The sequence below is a fragment of the Canis lupus genome, chromosome 1 (genome assembly GCF_003254725.2).
Source record: "Canis lupus dingo isolate Sandy chromosome 1, ASM325472v2, whole genome shotgun sequence".
Classification (NCBI taxonomy): Eukaryota; Metazoa; Chordata; class Mammalia; order Carnivora; family Canidae; genus Canis; species Canis lupus.
In genome coordinates this window covers 37,887,648-37,908,085 of record NC_064243.1, presented here as the reverse complement: position 1 = coordinate 37,908,085, position 20,438 = coordinate 37,887,648, and the positions used below count along the sequence as shown (strand labels likewise).

Below are 20,438 nucleotides of genomic sequence, written 5' to 3'. Positions count from 1 at the left end.
GCCAAAGACATCAGTAAAAGACAGATACTATTGTTGCAGAACTACAGGGTTCTTGTCTCACGGAGCCAAAGAATGAATCTCATAAACCCAAAAGGGTGAGGTAAAATGAAAGTTTATTAAGTAAAAGTGAGAGCAGAAAGGAAAGTAAAAAGCTCTCTAGAGTGAGAGGGGTCCCTATTGGGTTGCCAATGAGGGCTTCTGGTGGCAGTTTTTTTATTGAGAACTGACTGGGAAACCTTGAGATTCTCGTGCCATCTTGGTTTGTTCCTTTATCTCTTGTTCAGCTCTCACCATCTATACCTGCCAGAGATAGTTTTGGAATGTAGTCAGGGGAGTCAGGGGCCTCTTATCTCTCCTGCCTATACTTTAACTCATTCCCTATTCATAGGACAGGATCTGTGGACAGAAAGAGCTATACTGGGATTGTGAGGAGTGGGTGATTACATACTTTTTAGTTAGTGGGATTTAGGGATAAGCACAAGTGTCAAGGAATCTGGAAGCAAAGCTTTGATGACTTTTGATGGCCCAGTTGCTGCCAAGGCTCCTTTTTAACATAAAGACACTAAGGCAGCTATGGGTTCCTTGAGAATGGTCATGCTGCATGTTTCAGGGATCTATCAGTGGACTAGCTACAAACTGTAAGGAGATTTGAATTTAAATTACATTTCTTTTGCCTCGGTTTCCCACAGCACTATTAACAGTTTGGAATATTCTCACTCTAATTGCATAAACATGACGAGCTCCCTGGTTGTCTTAGTGGTATATAAATCAAGATCCTATTTGAAAAATGAAGCTGTCTTGACTACTCTATGATATATATCTTCTGTGAACACTGCAGAATACCATTGTTGACAACCTGCCATTTGGTATTATCACAGTCTCTCAATGGTGGGACTCTTTTCTCAGGTCCTATAAACAGTATTTTTCAATATTTTCACTTGAAGTCCAATCTGACGCATTTTTTAAAATGATCATAAGCATTGCTTTAGACCCGTTTTAATATCAGCCTAATAGCTCACATAATGTGAAATAGTGTACTTTATTTGATTATAATCCACTGAAAGCCTACTCTGTGAGGTTTTGTGCTATGATTTGAGGGTGATTGAAATGCACAGTATATGACAATTACAATATAGTCCTTGCACTCAAGGAGAATATAACTCATTATATAACAGAGAGATGAAATCTTCACACAAAGTATTAGAAATGGTCTTACTATGACAAGCTAGTTAAATAGTAGTGGCATAACAGAAGAAATAAAGCTGCTCAGTCAAATTTGAAGCATCCAGGTTTCTGAAAGCCAAGAGTTATTGAAATCTGCAAATGATATATGAGCTTCTCAAAAGGAATTTTAACCTCCCTCCAGGACATTCTTTTGTCATATCTGCAAGCCACAGATAAAACTCTTTGGATTTCCCCCTGCTTTCTTCCTCTTTGTCTTTATAGAGCCAGAGATGATTTAAATGTTGATAAATGAAAAGCAAGAGTAAATACAAGCAGTCTGTATGAATCATAAACTGGAAAACAGCTTTTGAATTCAAGTTGACTATTTTTTTTAATTTTTAAAAAGATTTTACTTATTTAATAGAGACAAAGAGCACAGGAGAGGGGAAGCATAGAGGGAGAAGGAGGAATAGACCTCTTGCCAAGCAGGGTGCCTGATGCCAGGCTTAATCCCAGGCAGGCTCCTGGGATCATGATTTGAGCCAAAGGCACTTAACTGATTGAGCCACCCAAGCACCTAAGGTTGACCATTTTGATAGCTATTCTCACGGAGTCCTATTTTAATAGTTAATGGCTTTAATAGTTAATGGCAACAGAAATTATGGTCTTAGGCAAAACTTTAATGTCTGCCAAAGGTTGTTTTCCACACATTATGTTGTAAAATATGCAGACTTTGGGCACCTGCTACTCCAGAAGCACTTGAGTTAAAAATCCACTAAGTTTATGAAAAAAAGTACAGGAAAATTTCAAAGTTCCTTCAGAAAGAAAACATACAGCAACAATTTAGTATTATATTATTAATTATATAACAATATAATCATTAATTCTACCAATAATCAAATAAGTCATTGGTTGGTGAGGTTGTATCTAATGTAATTTTGGCCATTTGCACAAATGTAATTTTCCTGGTGAAAATAGCATGAAAATTTTCTTTTCAAACCCATAAAATATAGAGATGTTAACCGACTGAGCCCAGTTTCACCAATGAGCTATATTGATTTATATTATTTAGCAGTTTATTAACTGGTAAGTCTTTACTGTGTAAATATTAATTTGGAATTTTTTTCATGAAGGCAAATATAATTTTTAATGAGTTTTCTCATTATATATATATCAACCACCCACTGTCGAATATGGAATGAAAGAGTTATCCACATGCCATCTGAATTGGTGATTCCGAAATCAATGGTTTGATAAGCATTGAAAATAAAGAGTATCATTATATTATGTGATAGATGGGAAAAGAATTTACAGGTTAGGTAAGTAGATTTTTATAATTAATAAAATGTATTAAAATGCTTGGTTTAGTTGGATAAACTTAGATTTTTTAGTTATGGATTGAAATTATTATACAATGGTAATTTGTTATACAGGTTCACTTAAAAAATAAATCATACTATGTGTTGATGCTGCCATCTGTGCTTATACCAAAAACGAGGATGTAGAGCCTAAGTCTTATTCCATGAAAATGCACCCATGGTTGGAAACTATTTTATCTAATTAAGAAGAATAGAATTTATTCTATAATTGATCAGACAAAAAATATTGTACCAGCTTAAAACAAAGTTCCTTCATAATGTTAATTTCAGAAATGTTCTGGGAAGGTCATTGAAAACTTTTATTAATCTGTTCTTAATAATCCCACCTAGGATATGGCCCAGGGTATAAAGTTTCTTCTCTGAGGCAAATTCCATTACTATCTGGCTCTTCTTGCCACTTCCACTTGTACTTTTCTATTTTCCAAGAGACAGTGGATACAGGGGTCACATTGGAATGAGACAGAGACACAAGGTAAATATCAGAATATCGTGCAATGTGTTTTTAATGTTTTTAATATAATAATAACAGAGGGCTCAGAGACTAAAAATCAGTGTTTTTTGATTTGAAAATGATTTCTATTTTTAAAAGATTGTTTTTATTTATTTGTTTAGAGTGCAAGTGGGGGGAGGGACAGAGGGAGAAAGAGAGGGAGAGGGAGAGAATCTCAAGCAGATTCCATGCTGAGCATGGAGTGTCATGGGGCTCAATTTCACAACCCTCAGATCATGACCTGAGCCAAAGTCAAGAGTCAGATTCCCAGGGGCCCTGAAAACTTGATTTCTAAAAGCAAGTTAAAAGTTTAGCAAATATGTCAGCAATTTTCTAATTCATTTAAATGAAGACTGTCCTTTGTTACATTTCAGAAACACTTTAGTGGACACTTTGATTTTGTAAAAGGGAAAGCCACATCCTATTCTTCAGTGAGGTGTCAGAGACACTGAAGTGTTAAATTGCTCTTATAATAATGTTTCATTACCATCAGAGTCACACCCTGGGGTTGTTACTCAGCAACAGGTCTGTGACTGCAGAAGAGAAGTGTGTTTTCTCAGCTCTTACAAAAGCCCCTGAGAAAGGATGTGGAGAGTTGACTTTGAAGAACTGGTAGGGGATGTAAAGAGGTAGATGATAAGAGTCTAAGGAGAAAGAAACTGAATGGGAAGCCATACATTTGTCTAAGACAATGATCTAGGAAGTGTAGGAATTATAGTATGTTTTATACACGTACCCTGGTTAACTCAATCAATACAATGGAGGGTCTTTATACAGCTGTGTATTCTAAAGGAGTTAGGTATTAACTATGATCCATAGACATTATTATCTTCAGTTTCTCAATAATCTTTACTATTCTTTTCCATGGAGATGATCTCAGTGGGGACAGTACAAACTCTAGAGAGTATTAAGGAAACATGTGGGGGCATTTTGGGTTGGCCCAAGAATGTGATAGAACTTGTTAAATGTCAAGGATGTCAGATATCCCCTAATCTTTCAAAGAGTCACATGCAACAAAGAATCATCTTACCTCTCCATGAGTTCAATGGTCTATCATTGATATAGTCTAAAAGCAAATTAATGATCCAAGAACCTAACTCTGTAAGATATATAAAACAGACGTATTTTTTGCACAGTTTTAAAGTTCAATGAATATTTCAAGGACTGCAACAGTTGTGTATATTAAGGGAAGACTAAACATTGCTATCTTTGAAAATTTACCAAAGTTGTTCACCATTTTGAAAAATGTATCACCAATGGCAACCCCATTCCAAATATTTGAGTGACAATTAAAAACTACCTGTAAATCAGTCTGCATTTATTTGTATCAACTGCATGGTCAGTGATTCCAAATATAGGTATAAGCATTGTACCTGGTGTTCTGTGTTCTATGTATTTCCAGTGTAGTCACTGTAAGCACTTATACAGTAATATTTATAGTATCTTCTTACAAAATATTTTGATTTTATTTTTCCTTTATTTTAAAGGTCAGGCACTATATTTTTCTTTTTTTATTTATTAGAAAATACCTTGTTAAATTTACCATATTGCTAATTCTTTTCTGTTCTTACTAGTTTTTCTTGTATAGAAAAGATCTAGACGGGCAGAGGGGTGGCTCAGCGGTTTAGCGCCACCTTCGGCCCAGGGCCTGATCCTGGAGACCTGGGATCGAGTCCCATGTCGGGCTTCCTGCATGGAGCCTGCTTCTCCCTCTGCCTGTGTCTCTGCCCACCCCCCCCCCGCCCCGTCTCTCATGAATAAATAAAATCTTTAAAAAAGAAAAAGGTCTAGAAACAAAGCTAATATAGGAGAATTAGCTGAATCAATGACAATATATTTGCGCCATGAAATATTTCACAGCAATTAAAAAGAATTAATTAGCTTTGTCTCAAAGAAATTTTGTGTTGTTTGGTGAGAAAAATCAAAACATGGTAAAGAATGTATAAAATGTAATTTTGGGGACACCTGGGTGGCTCAGCGGTTGAGCATCTTCCTTTCCCTTAGGGCATGATCCTGGAGCTCTGGTATGGAGCCCCACATCGGGCTCCCTGCGAGAAGCCTGCTTCTCCCTCTGCCTATGTCTCTGCCTTCTCTCTGTGTCTCTCATGAATAAATAAATAATATCTTTTTAAAAATGTCATTTTGTAAACTAGGACACGATATAAAATATTGATGTATGATTATATTAGATAAGTGAAAAACAAGGAAATATTTATTCTGGGTCATCATCATGTACTATTTTGTAGGGTTTGGGAGATCATAGGGTGATGAAGGAAAGTTTAGGCAAAGAACAATGTGGGCAAGTGTTTGCATGTTTAAGTAAACTTACATATATATGTATATATACATATCGCTAAACATTTTTAAAATAAAATTTAATAAAATCTAAGTAAATGAAAAAAGGAAAATCACCTATCAAAATGGAACAGTTTTGACTGATTAAAAAATACTGTTGGAGGGGCACCTAAGTGGCTCAGTGGTTGAGCATCTGCCTTTGGCTCAGGTCCTGATTCTGGGGTCCTGGGATCGAATTCCACATCAGGCTCCCCATGGAGACCTGCTTTCTCTCTTTGTCTCTCATGAATAGATAAATAAAATCTTTTTTAAAAAATTAAAACTACTGTTGGAGTTTTCACCTGAGGAAGCCATGAACTGGAAGTGTGCTTTTAGGAGAAGCCCATCTCCCATCACATGCCTCAGTTAATACACTCACTGCAATTTTCTAAAACTGGCATATAAGAACATGCCCTGTGTCTTACAAAAAACCATGATGCCAGGTCACATGACAAGGGATGTGTTTGTGATCAAAGTCTCTATGTCTGCATTGCCTGAGTGTTAGGATTCAGACTTCGAACACTTCAATGGAGTTTAACCCACAGCAATTCTTACTCAGTGAAGGAGGTTTATGAAAGTTCAGCCTTTCCAAAAAAAAAAAAAAAACACAAATACAGAAGCATATTTAAAAAATTTTTAAAGTCTCTAAGGTTAGAAACAAAATTTCCTCTAAGAACCATAGCTATTTTTCTCCTTGTTGAATGTTTTCAAATGTAATCATGTTAGCCCATTTATGATCTTGTTTTTACTACTTATCTAAAATGCAATGATTTAGAGGGAGATACGTAAATTTTATTGCAATTTACATATTTCGAGGCAATTTTTATTGAAATTAGAAAAGTTTAAATTCTCAAATCATAGTTTTTTCTGAGAAAAACCAACAAATAAATATTAAAATACAGAAATTCATTCTAAGAAGGAAAACTTCTCTATTTTCTATTGGCCTAATACCTTATCAGCAGGAAAGGTTAAAGATCATATTAAAAAAATAAGGGGTTTCCTCTCCAGAAGAAGGTACAAGTTGGGCACCTGCTGGTTACTTTTTCTTTCCTTTCTTTTTTTTCTGTGTGTCAGGAGCCAGCGTCTTCTTTTCTGGCTCCACTGAACTTGCTGCTTCCTCTGCAGCTAGGGCTTCCAATCTTAGGCGCTCAGCTTCCAGCAACTTGTTTCTATACTCTTCCCGGATATCGAAGATCTTCTGTCGGGCTTCATCTAAGGAGTCCTATTCCAAAACAAAATCCCAAGCAATTAAAGGCTCATGGTTCCAGAAAAAAAATTTGGGGGAAAAAAAAGCAATCAATCTTTTTATCCCTTCCTTATGCCAATAGATTCCGGCAGCAAATTACTGAAAAGAGTCAAAAATTAGGTTATAGTCTCAAATGTTTATCAATATATGAAACATGAGCTAACAACAAAGGGTACATGAAAATTTTCTTAAAGATTTATTTATTTATTTATTTATTTATTTATTTATTTATTTATGATAGACACACAGAAAGAGAGAGAGAGAGAGAGAGGCAGAGACACAGGAGGAGGGAGAAGCAGGCTCCATGCCAGGAGCCCGATGCGGGACTCGATCCCGGGACTCCAGGATCCCACCCTGGGCCAAAGGCAGGCGCCAAACCGCTGAGCCACCGAGGGATCCCCGGTACATGAAATTTTAACAGAATAGTGAATAAAAGCATCAGTAGGAGAAAGAGAAAGATGAATATAATATCAATAAAACATGCTGATCAGTGCATCTCTCATGAGTGCATTTTTCAGTTGTGCTCAGTAGCTACTAGTTCCCCACATTGTTCTAGACTTGATGAAATGTGCCTGACTATCACCCAGTTCACTGGTTATCTTTGTTTTTGTAAGTTCAGTTTTCATTCAAGGACACCATGCTAAATCTGCGATCACATCTTGGTCCTATTCTTATCACCCCTACCCTCTCCTCCTGGATCAACCGATTCACTAGGTTTTCTGGACATCATACACCATTGACTTTTCTTCTACCTTCATAGCTGCTCCTTGTCAGTTGCCTTTGCTAATTTTTCCTCTTCTCCTTCATCTCTTATTGAGGAAGTGGCCACATCTTAGATCCTAGAACTCTTTCCTTGGTGATTTTATCTAACCCCATGGCTTTAAATTCCATTTCTAGACTGATGGGTCTCCCAATTTTTTGATCTTGAGCCCAGCTCTCTCTCCCAGATTCCAGAACCATATCTAACTTCTATTCAATACTTCCACATAACTGTAATAGATAGGTAAGAATGCTTTTTTGGATATGATAGATATTTCCAAAAATGTCCCAAATTTAAATCTTTATCTTTCCTTTCGAGCCATCAGATTTGATGGCAACTCAGCCCTACCAGTTGTTTAGCTAAAAACCTTAGAGCATTTCTTGACTCTTTTACTTTCTCTTATACCAACAATCCATCAGGAAATTCTGATTCTACTTGCAAAGTGCATATAAGCTACAGTTAAATATAGTTTATATTTTCAAAAAGAAAGGTAATTTTTAAAACTTAATGTTAGTTCCAGGCAATATTCTAAAAATGTTCACAAATAAAGCAATAATATAACTAAGGGTCAATGTAGCTTTACGAAGAGGCTTTGGCTTTCTCATTTCATTTGCATTTCTGATAGTATGGGCACAATTATGGTTCAACCTGTTGATTGTTTCTTGTTTCAAAAATGATATAATTTTTTTTAAAAAGTATTAGTTAACTGATGCTAGCTAGAAGAGAGGCTTCTAGAAATGACTGTTGTGTCTTCATTGGAATTCTTCAAGAAATTTTCTGTGGTTTTGCAACTGCATGATTTTGGTAGAGCTTGTGGAAGAGCTAAATGTCAGAATCAGACTCTTCTCAAAATTTTTGGCAAAAGGAAAGTACCACAATAAAATTGGCTTTACTAAATCAATTGTACAAAATGATAATAGTGCCATTTTAAAAAAAGAGAGAAAGTCTTCTAATGATTTAGTGTAATGTAAGTTTAATATATGTCAGTAATCTCTTGAGGATTGGTATGTTTTTCTCCCATCTGATAAGAAATGTGGTACTGATAATGTTTCTATTAAGGTAGTTTCAACCAAAACTAGAGTTTTTGTACCTCACACAGAATGAAATCTGAATTAAAAACCATCCCAGTTAGGGGCACCTGGGTGGCTCAGTGGTTGAGCATCTGTCTTTGGGTCAGGGTGTGATCCCGGGGTCCTGGGATCAAGTCCCACATCAAGCTCCCTGCAGGCAAGCCTGCTTCTCCCTCTGCCTATTTCTCTGCCTCTCTCTCTGTATCTCTCATAAGTAAATAAATAAAATCTTAAAAAAAAATCCCAGTTAATATTTCTTCCCTATTGCCTTCCCATCTACTGTGTTTACTTGTCCATTAAACACAGAAAAAACATGAATGGAAATAACAAATTTTCCTTTTGTCTTATGATACTATAACTTAAACTATTTTCTATATGATAAATTGAATCTGCATAACTTTAATATTCATTTTTTTGGTTCACTGATTCATTTTTGAAACAAACTTTTGTGAAATAGACATCCCTTCCAGGTTTGGGGTATACAACAGTGAATCAAAACAAAGTTCCTATTCATATTCTATCTAAATTCTACAGAAGAGAGATTAAAAATGTGTACATATTATATATTTATATATAATTATATATGTTTATATATTGTAGAATATATTTTATATGATCAATAAATATTTATAAATAATAACTATAAAATAAAATATACTTTTCCATGTTAAACCAATGAATGAATACACATACATGATAATTGCTTTAAAGAAAATAATAAAACCAGGCATGGGTATACAAATACTGAAGGATGCTAACTGTAAAAGGGAAGCTAGAGAAGATCTCTCTAATAAAGTGACAATGCATGGAAGATCTCAAAAAGTGAAGCTATAAACCATTTGACTCTTTAGAGGAAAGAATATTCCAGAAAGAGGTAGGAGCAAGTCAAAGGCCTCAGAGTTGGGAACATGTCAGACTATTTAGTGGAAAGGTGAAATCAGTTTGCAAAAAACAAAGGAAGCAAAGCAGACAGAGTTACAGGGGAAAAGGTCAGAGAGGCAAGTGGGCACTAGATTATATAGAGCTCTAGACACCGTAGTAAAGACTTTTTTTCTCTTTTTCTCTTAGTGAAATGTGAAGCCATTATAGGAGTGAAACAATTCCATTATCCATTTTAGAGATGTACTGTGATCACCATTAGTGCAATTCATAAAATATTTGCAGTTATCCTCCAAGCACAAAGTAGCACTGCACTCCATATTAGTCTGCTAGGGTTTTTGTAACAAAGTGCCACATCTGGGTGGCTTAAGGAACCAAAATTTATTGTTTCAGATTTATTGATGCTACAAATTTGAAATCAAGGCATCAGCAAGGTCAATTCCTTCACTGAAGTTGTATGTCACCATTTGACTAGCTTTGACCCATGAAATGTGACTATTAAATGTAAATGAGATGTAAAGGACCCTCTCCTGGACTTTATTGGACGTGCCAGTGAAGTGTAAATATGCTTTTATTGTTTTAATCCAGGGCTTGGTAAATTAAGGCGTGTCAAAAAATATGGCTCATGCTTATTTTTCTAAATAAAGTTTTATTGATACACACATAGGCATTATCTTTGAATTTGTGTTAACAGCAGCAGAATTGAGTAGATACAACATATGGCCTGCAAAGACAAAAATATTTACTACCTGGCCCTTTACAGAAAACAAGTTTGCTAACCTCTGTCTTCAGCCACTGAGACCCTGGGGCTGTTTGTCACCACAGGATAAAATGGTTTGTCCTAATGGTCACAATCATTTTGGCTTTAAGCAGAGACTCCATTGTAGAAGAGCAAGCTGGAAGCAGTGAAATCAGTCAGGAGGCTGTGATACTCTGAGTAGAAAACACGATTTGGACTAGGGTGGTAGGATTAGATAGAATGAAAAGTGATTGAATTATAGATATATTTTCAAGTTGATACTACCAAGTGTTGATAATGGATTAGATGAAGGAGGTGAGAGAAGTCAAAGATGTCTCCAAAGTCTGTGCTTTGAGCAGCTGAAAGACTTCAAACTGCCCTTTCTGGGTGGGGAATATTGGTGCAGGTGAAATGTTTGGGCTGACATGAGAAAGAGGGCAAGAATGATAGAATCTAGATTTGGAGAGGTTTGGTTTAAGGTGCCTATTGGACAAGCAAGAGGAGGAGTCAACTAAGCATATTCCTCAGGTCAGCCAATACTGAAATGACATGGAGAACCTAATGTCACTAAGGCTGATACATTTAGGAAGTCCTGTAGCCATCAGTGTCTTTGGAAGTCTGTGTGTGTGTTGTAGGAATGAGGGATGAAAATAAATCTTCATCCTCTATAGTGGAAGTCAACCATATATTTATTGAATGTCCCCATTGCAAGTATGATACTTCCATTTTTTACTTTTTCACTACAGAAACCCACCCTCCCAACCTATTTTTTGTTGTTGTTGTTTTTAGAACTTGCCTAGATAAAGCACTTTTAGTCTTCTGCTAGGGTGGAGAAGGGACAGTCACCTGATTACAAAAAGTTGAGGTAGTGACCTACAATTCAAACTGCTTCTTACATAGCTTCAAGCCAAGCAAACCCAACAGCCCTGTCTTCCTCCCACTTCCCCTTCACTTCTCATAGGGCTGATACTACCAACTTCAGAGACTTTCAGGGATTCTGTGGAGCAAATTGGGTTGATTCTTAAAGAGTTTTTCTGCTACAAGCTCAGAATTTGGCTGCCTCAAGTCTGTTAATACAATCTTCACCCAGCTCTCTTCCAACTTCATATATTTTATTGTTGTCTTCTCTCTCCTTCATCTTATTTTTGTGGATAGATCCCCAATACTACAATTTTGAGGGGTTTAAGGAAGTAAGTGGAAGTAGATGTGTTTCACCAATCCTCCATCTTTACTGAGGAGCTGGGAACTAAATGCTCTCAAGACTTCTTTCCACCCAGGTCCTATATGATTCTACAATATCACTTTAACAAGAATGTGCCAACTGTAATCTATGTGTATGTTGAGACTCACCCGCATCTCCCCATACATCTCCAGGACTTTATCCTTTACTTTAAACTGTTCTTCTTGGTCAATGTCTCGAATGCTGAGGACTCTAGTCCTGTACTGGCGGAACTGATGAACCTCCTCTGCCTTTTGCATTGCCTGCTGCTGGTTCAGTTCCTCTGTTTGTAGCACAGGGTCTTTGTTTACTGTTCTTCTATAAAAACATCCAAAGAGATGCATAAATCATTTTGGAATGCTAGGATGAACTTTACTTTAAAATTCAAAAATTAAAATCATATGAACAGTGTGGTGGACTGAATCCAATAGAATATTAGGAATAGAAAGGATAAACTATTAATTTTTGATGGATTACACAGTACTTCTTGAGTCACTAATATTTTAGGAAAGAATTCTAGGAAAGTGCCAATAAAATCAAATGTACCATGTGATGAGGTATTCATGGAATTGGTGTTGGAAACTACAAGAATATTTGGAGGTTTTCCTTATTTAATTTATGAAGCTAAATAATGTTGAAAATATTTGCAAACTTATAAATATGCTTGAGTAACTATCTCCCTCTATTAATCCTATTGTCTGATTTCAATAAAATTGAACCTACTTAAATATCAGCAGGAATGCTGGGAATTTTCAGTACTCAACTCACCTTAATCAGCTTACAAATTAAATCTTTACATAAAATATTCAAATGTTTTTATAGTTGACCTAATAAAACATTTGCTAAATTTGAGATGTAAACTCATGTACTTCTAAAAATTTGAATACATTGATGTATATTAAGCATTTAAATTCAAATTTTCAGTTGTTTAGTATCTGCTTACTAATGTATCCAAAATTCTATGAACGCAGATGTCTGCATTAATTATGTTTATTAAAACTTACCGTATATACTGAGTTAAGTCTACACACTCCAGCGCTTTTCTAATAAGTTGTGGAGACATTTCCAAAATTGTTGGGGTTCGTGAAGGAGGCCCTGTTAAAAAAATCCTAGACTTTCAAAAAAGAATCAACACTTACTACATGACTGTTATATCTTATTTTAATTAAAAAAATATCTTCTGTTAAAAAAAGCAACCAATGATTGGACTTATCTAATTTAATATGATTTTAATGTGGCACAATGTAACTTTATTAAAATATAATTATATTTCATATCTCTCTTCTAGCTGGTGTTACTATACTTACAGTTACATGAAGGAGATGGAAAAATGAATATATTCTATAAGAAGAGTAACAGAATCTTATCATGAAGCTAGTTAAATGAAGAGGGAGACAAGAACTAAAAGTCATACTGTATTTCATCATAAACTAAATAACTCAATATTTAAAATGCTTAGTCTAGGGTTAAAAGCCGTCATAAACATTATGAGAATAGGATAAAAAATATTTGAGACATATCAGTCTACTTTAAAAAACTTGTAGATCTGGGATCCCTGGGTGGCGCAGCGGTTTAGCGCCTGCCTTTGGCCCAGGGCGCGATCCTGGAGTCCCGGGATCGAATCCCACATCGGGCTCCCGGTGCATGGAGCCTGCTTCTCCCTCTGCCTGTGTCTCTGCCTCTCTCTCTCTCTCTCTCTCTCTCTGTGACTATCATAAAATAAAAAAAAATAAAAAAAATAAAAAAAAAGAAACTTATAGATCTGTGGAGTAGGTAACATACATCGGGCAAACACTGAAAATCAATTTAGCAGGAGATTTCTACTCCGTAGACTCGTATGAACCCATGAGTACAAGCTTAAAAAGAGACTTTAGAGTCTAAAATATTAACCATTCAGGTTTTCCAGGACATTTATTTTCCTTTTAAAAATGTTATTGGAGTATAATTTACATATCATAAAATTCACCCATTTTAAAAGTGTAATTCAATGCTTTTTTTAAAGATTGTATGTATGTATGTATTATTTATTTATGTATTTATTTATTTATTTTAAAGATTTTATTTATTTATTCATGAGAGACACACAGAGAGAGGCAGAGACACAGGCAGAGGGAGAAGCAGGGTACTCACAGGGAGCCCAAAGCAGGACTCCATCCCGGATCCTGGGATCACACCCTGGGCCAAAGGCAGACACTCAACCGCTGAGCCACCCAGGGATCCCATAATTCAATGCTTTTTAATATGTTTACAGAGTTGTGTGACCATCTCAACTCAGCTCCATGATGAAAACATAAATTCGATCATATTCTTCATTTTATAACATAAAACATTCTTGAAGAATTGACATTCTACAATATGTTTAGAAAGCAATAGCCTATAACTTCTTTTTTCATTTTGATTATTATGGGATCTTAGATTTCTAAAGTTCATTTACTTTTCTTATGAACATACCTACTTATACTGCTATCTTTTTGGCATTTCAAACATGAGTTGTTTCTATAAGACATAACTGTGCTTACTTTGACTGGAAAGAAAATACTAGTTAATTAGATGTTTGTAACAAACTATAGAAATGATCCCTGAAAGTATAATCTTGTGTTTTCTTACCTCCTACCAAATAACATATATTTAAACAGAAAAGGGTGCGGGAAAGGGGCCAAGAAGGTTCATCTCGATGTTCTGCAAAACTCTGTTGTGTCAGAATATGGTGAAAGTGTATTATGACAGCCTTGTACCTCTAGAACAGTGCAGCCCAAAGTGTGTGCGTGTGGATGTACGTGTTTCTGTGTGTGTGTGTGTGTGTGTGTGTGTATACCATCCTCTGTCTGCAAACTGGCCCTCTATGGGATAAATTCTGAAAGTGAGAATATGCATTTAGAAATATCTTTTGTTTTTAAAGATTGTATTTAGTTATTTGACAGAGAGAGCAAGAAAACATAAGCAGGAGAATAGCAGAGGGAGAAGCAGACTCCCCACTGAGCAGGGATCCCAGCGCAGGACTCCATCCCAGGACCCTGAGATCATGACCTGAGCTGAAGGCAGATGCTTAATCAACTGTGAAAAATGAGAGCAGAAAAGCTGACATGGAAGTGGTGCCTGCCAACTCTGGTCTGGGGCTCTACGCAAAAAATGAAATCTGCAGCACGACTCACTACCCAAGGCTGGAGTGAAGAATCCTGATTACATCCCATTTTTACAACTTGAAAGTTTACCTTGTTAGTATATAAATAAACAGTTCTACTTCCGAATGTAATTATATTTTCATTTCGCAGGTCTTTAACCTAGTGTGGGGGAAAGTTTGCATTCCTTTAGAGATCACAATATATGGATTCCAAAGAACTAGGGTTTGAATCCTGCTTTACTCTGCACTGTTTCAGCCTCCCTCCCTCACATGATGCATCTATGTCACTTCAATTTTGAAGCAGAGATAGTAGTATATGCTTTGGCTAGTTCATAGAGGCTCCAGTGAGATAATACATGCAAAGCCACTCTACATAATAAATATTAATATAGAGTGATAGATGCTATTCTAATTAAGTTTTAGTGTCACGTCATTTATGTCATTATTTATTAAATGAGTGCTTACTTTCAAAATATTGGATCAAAAAATAGAATCTCTTGTTACTATAAGTAAAAGCTCTTTGAATTTCTGAATTTTCTTCTGCCCTGTGGAAATCCTTCAAGGACCTGTTTTAACCACAAACAGTTTTTAATTTAAAAATTCTCAGACTGGTTTAGCAATTTTGAGAAGAGAACCATTGTTATTGTTTCTAATGATGCAGCCTTCCAAAATATCTTTCTTTCCTGCCTGGGTTCTGAACAAGTAGAGAAATAAAGAGTAAGATTTTTGCCACTGATATAGGTATAATTGGAGAATGCAGTTCGATGAGAGAGGCAAACGGGCCATGGTCACAAAACTTAACAGCTGGATAGCTGACCCCTGCTGCCCTGTCACTACCATAGGTAGTGCTTCTAACTCAGGGATGAGCAAGGGACTCAGGATCCCCTATGGGCAGCCTAGTTTATTGTTTCAACCATATAGGGCATTTAATCCCTTAGCAACAGAGAATCCAGGAACTGCTTAGGGGAAATCCTTCCTCATAGAGTCCAGGATGAAAAGATATTTCTCTGTAAAACCTTCTATTAAGGATTTAGGTTCATTTTAGCAAACAAATACGAATCCCCATTATACAGAAATGAACCAAATCAGTGTGCATTGTGCACCATTGAAAACTCCTCTCCTCCAAAATTGTAGAATCCAAATATTATAGATTTGTTATAAAAGGTAAAAGGAAAATATATCATGTAGCATATTGTAGATAAAATAGAAAGGATCTGTGTTTGGTGACAAGGGCATGTGCGGTCACTGCAATTTTATTTTTAGTATTTTTTTTAAAGATTTTATTTATTTATTCATGAGAGACACACAGAGAGAGGCAGAGACACAGGCAGAGGGAGAAGCAGGCCCCCCATGGGGAGCCTGATGTGGGACTCGATCCCAGGACCCCGGGATTCAGGCCCTGAGCTCAACCGCTGAGTCACCCAGGCATCCCATATTTTTTAGTATTTGTAGACACAGAAAAATGTACAAAAATACACTTGCTACATTTTTTTGGGGGGTCCACATCTATCTTTAAGGTAATGAGGTCCTTGAGCAAATGATCAACTCTGGATAAGCAAAATGAAACTCTATGAATCCAAAATACATATTTTTCTGTTTTATAACCCTAGTCATCACGTTAGTGTCTTTTCCAGAATTTTTACTTCCAAGTACATATTTGTCTTACAAATGAGAATAATACTTACTGATATTTTCTTTTCGTGTACTCTGTTCCTCCTTCCCTGCTGGGGATGTTCCTCCACTTTCACTGCTCACCAATTTTGATAGATCCTTCAAGCCCTTGCTCGTTTGCCATTTCTTCCACAGCATATTCCCCGATAGTATGACATCTTTGCTCTCAGAGCCAATGGAACCCTTTGTGTCTGACTCTTTTATGGCATTCGAAGATATTTCAACTACAACATGATATGTGCATTACTAAAGAAAATTTTCACTCTATAAAAATCATATGCAAAAAGTAACAGGGCTTGTGGGAGCCAGTTGTGTGCAGACTTGAAAGCTTTGCCACCTCTAACCAGAGTACTAGCAAAAACAATCATTAGTAGCCTCTGAAAACACCATGGATGGTCCAGACAACTAGCATGTCTGGAAGTGCCTCAGGATATGAAAACATCACATAAAAATGGACGCTTTAGCAGGGGCAGGGGGGCATTGTCAATGAAATGGGATCTCTAACCACTGGGGCCACTGCTAGGGTGAGCCCTGGAGGAAGTACAACTAACTGGCTTTGGGGGAAATGTATGTGAGTAGGATTCTCCTCTCTGGAGGAGCCCTGTGTCCAGGCACTTGTCTCAAATTATCTTAAAATAGAGCTGAAAAGAGCTCTTGCTTTTCCACATTATGCAGACATCCCCCCCCCCACATTTATCATGTGCAGAAAATTTAATTAATATTATATTCTGCTTTGAATAAAAGGTGATAATTTTTGAAAGCATGGAGAAATGTTGAAATAAATATATTATTAAAATTGATAAACCTCTAGAGCAAAAAGGATCAAATAAAAAAGCAATTAAAATAAAATTTATTCCAGGGGTGCCCAAGTGGCTCAGAAGGTTAAGTGTCTGCCTTCCTTTGGTTCAGATCATGGTCCCAAGCCCTGCATCAGGCTCCCTGCTCAGTGGGGAGTCTGCTTCACCCTCTGCTACTGGCTTATGCTCTTTCTCACTATTTTGTCTCTCTCTCAAATAAACAAATAAAATCTTTTAAAAATATCTTAAAAAATAAAATTTATTCCAGGAAGTTTAACTTAGATAAAATAAATAAATTTCTTATAAAATGTACCTTACTAATCTTGACCCAAGTAGAAGTAGACCAGCTAAATAGTGAGGGATAGAAAGTGTACAGTGTACGAGTCCAAACATGAAGCTCAAGAACAGACAAAATGAAAATGTGGTAATAGAGGTCAGACTAGTAATTACCTTGAGGGGGAGCATGGCTGAGGGAAGGGAATGAGGAAGACTGGGGATGTTTAAGTGTTTATATCTTGATCTGAATGGTGGTTCCTGAGTGTATACAAATGTAAAAATTTATCAAGCTATACAATGAATATTTGCGCATTTATTGCTTAGATGTTTTAGGACAAAGTCACCCTCCTTTCAGCCTTGTTCTCCACGAGGCCTTGTCCTTGGCTTGTGAATCCCAGTTTTAGCAAAGAATCCTGCTGGACTAATTTATCAAGAACTCACGAACCCAGCTCCTCTCTTCCCCTACCCTGGATATCTAACCAAGTTTTTCTGAGTAAGTTTTCATCCCTCTCTGCCTAGTCACTATAAAGCGCCATTTGTCCCTGCTGTATTCAAAGCTGAATTCAATCTCTCTCTCCTACTACAATGGTCTTGACTCCTATTGCAATAATCTTGAATAGTCTTCCTTGCCATTTTTAACAAGTTATCTAGTGCAACATTTTTCTTATGCATATAACTCAATACAACATTTAAAAAATAATAAAATCTAATAAAATGAATTTAAAAATAATAATCTGATAGAATCATAATAAAACCTATTCACCTTTGTATTATTAATATGGTAACAGACTTTAACAGTTAGAAAAGTGAGTACTTTAGGAGTTAGAAATATTTCAAATCCCAACTTTATCACTTTTTAGATGTGTGACTTAGGAAGAGTATGGTGACTCTCTGAGCACTGGTCTCTCTATATGTAAAATAGGAATAGCACTGTCAACCTCTCGTTGCTGTAGGTTAAAAAAGAGAAAACAAACAAGAGTGTTGTGAAGAGTACCCATCCCAGGAAAATAAAATCAGGGTGATATTTGTTGTTTATACTCTTTATATGAAAACTTAAGGGACATTATCTTTATAACAATCATTGAATTACATTCTTGAAGATGTCAATGTGGAAAAGCATGACTAGGGATGTGAATGCCTTCAGCTTCCCTGGGCATCCCAATGAGCGGATAGACAGGAGCATCAAAAGGCACTCTGGGGTAACAGAGAGCCATCTGCAAGCTGGCTCTTGTGAACTTAGCAATTTACAGAGCAAATTACTCTGGGCCTGTGTCCTTATTGGTAAGTTGGAAATCCTATTATAGATCAGTGGATTCATGAGAGTGTTCAATTAAATAATTAGTATTTTTGGTCCTAGGCTGACAGCAATCACTCAGTAAAAGCGGTTAGCTTGATCTTATTGCTATTATTTATAGTTATTATTATTAGAAAGGTGCCTGACTGACACTAGTAGGCCTGCCTTTAAGGTCACACACTGCCACCTTTGAACCAGGCTGCATTCATATTTCTGGTTTCATCTTTTCTTAAATGGAGAAAACCCTGCCTCCTTGTGGAAAAAGCAAACATCTGCTTGGTAAAAAGCAAACATCTCAGAATCTGTTTTCCTATCCTGTAGAATATGCTCTATCTTTCAAAAGGTACAAGGCACAGCTCCATGCTCAGAGGCAGTTGGGGCAGGGTTCACTGACCTTCCTCCACTGCTTTAGTTTGGCTCTCACTCACAGGCACACTGTCAGCATCTGGTATTTTCTTAATGAACTGGCTGAGGTAATGCAGGCGAGCCTGGGAAGCCTAAAGAACAAATGCTATCAATGAACAACAGTCCAGGCAACAACACTTAAAGAATGCATGAAAGAAGCAGGAGAATGTGAATAAGTATGGCAGTTTGAATGAGGCCAGCTCTGATTATCAAAGAAACTCAAATTCTGAGCCATCCATCATTCTGACAGTTGTTTTTGAGAACTAATGAAGAAGCAGTCCTAAAATGAATACACTAGGCATGCAGGCTTAGATCCAGTTGCTCCTGAGCCTTTTTCATCTGGCTTACTAACCCTGAGTTGGAACATGAAACACAGATGAGCAATAATGGTTCCCTGTAGCAATGATTCTTATGTGAAATCGAGTAGGATGGGAGACACGAAGTATGTTATTCTACATGCTTTCTATCCATTCAAGGCTGTCCAAAGTACATGAAAGCACATATTAAATATTTTTATCCTTTCTGACTTGGGAGAGTGAGAACAGACATGGATTTGCCCACACCACATGAAAGAATGAGGGAATCTGTAGTTTGGGCCAATAAGTGGCACCATTATGTACTTCGCTTCTGCGAGTCATCTGGTATTGGTCATCTGCACAACATTTCGCAATGTATTCAAATGTGGTCTTAACATTTAGTGAGTGTCTAACAAAATTCCAGGTACCATTCCTAAAGGAAAGACTAGGCACTTTTACCAACATGGCCCTTCCTTCAGACCAATGCCTAGGAATGGAAAGTTAAAGAACAACTTTTCAAACTCGAGTGACCTTGATAGCTCTTCCTGGCTCGGTTGTCTCCCAGGCCTGTTTCATGGCTCGGATTTCATCTGCTCGTTCTGTATCTTTTTTCACTTCGAAAAATTCTGCTTCATTGTGTTCAGTGACCAACCTCAAAATCCAGTATGGTTTATTTGGGTCCTCTTGTTGAGGGTGAACAGTGGATACCTGATAAATAAAATAAAAATCTTTGGGTCAGGTGTTTTCTCCTCCATTCAAAAGGCTCTGGATTTTAGCCCATGACCCATAATCTAACTATTAAGTTTTTACCCAGGAGAAATGAACACACATGTTCACAAAAATATTGGACTAAAAATTTATTATAGCCTTACTCATAAAAGCCAAAAAAGGAAACAATATAAATGTTTCTCAATTGATGAACAGATAAACAAATTATCATCTGGCCATATCATTGAAGGCTACTTACATTAAAAAGTAATAAACTATTGAGGTTAACCACAATGCAGATGAATCTTACAGGTAGACATCATACTAAGATCAAGAAGTTGAGCAGAGAAGAATACATCTTTTATGATTCATTTGTATGAAATTCCAGAACAGGCAAAACTGCTGCCTGCAGATGTGTGTGAAGATGTCAGAATCCAGCGCAAAGAGGCTTGAGGGAATCTCCAAGCTTATGGAAATGGTCTATACTTTATACCTTGATAGAGATGTGGGTTACAGGGTGAATGCCCTTGTCACAATTCATTGAATTGTATAATTAAGATTACTGCATTTCACTGCATGCAAATTTTACC

General features: G+C 36.6%; 1 protein-coding gene across 3 annotated transcripts in view; it reads right to left on the bottom strand.

Moving 5' to 3' along the window:
• Positions 1–6,141: 6,141 nt before the first annotated feature.
• Positions 6,142–20,438, bottom strand: part of ADGB (androglobin) — a 161,532-nt gene continuing 147,235 nt past the window's right edge. For 2 of the 3 annotated variants that reach the window (XM_025422506.3, XM_025422507.3), the window contains exons 31-36: positions 19,672–19,848; positions 18,834–18,936; positions 16,087–16,296; positions 12,285–12,375; positions 11,412–11,598; positions 6,144–6,589 (exon numbers count right to left, since the gene is read on the bottom strand). In XM_025422506.3, the coding sequence (XP_025278291.1) occupies positions 6,404–6,589; positions 11,412–11,598; positions 12,285–12,375; positions 16,087–16,296; positions 18,834–18,936; positions 19,672–19,848 (954 nt within the window). In that variant the 3' untranslated portion in view covers positions 6,144–6,403. Of the gene's footprint in view, positions 6,590–11,411; positions 11,599–12,284; positions 12,376–16,086; positions 16,297–18,833; positions 18,937–19,671; positions 19,849–20,438 lie in introns of all 3 variants that reach the window. The other variant, XM_025422508.3, reaches the window with a different exon arrangement.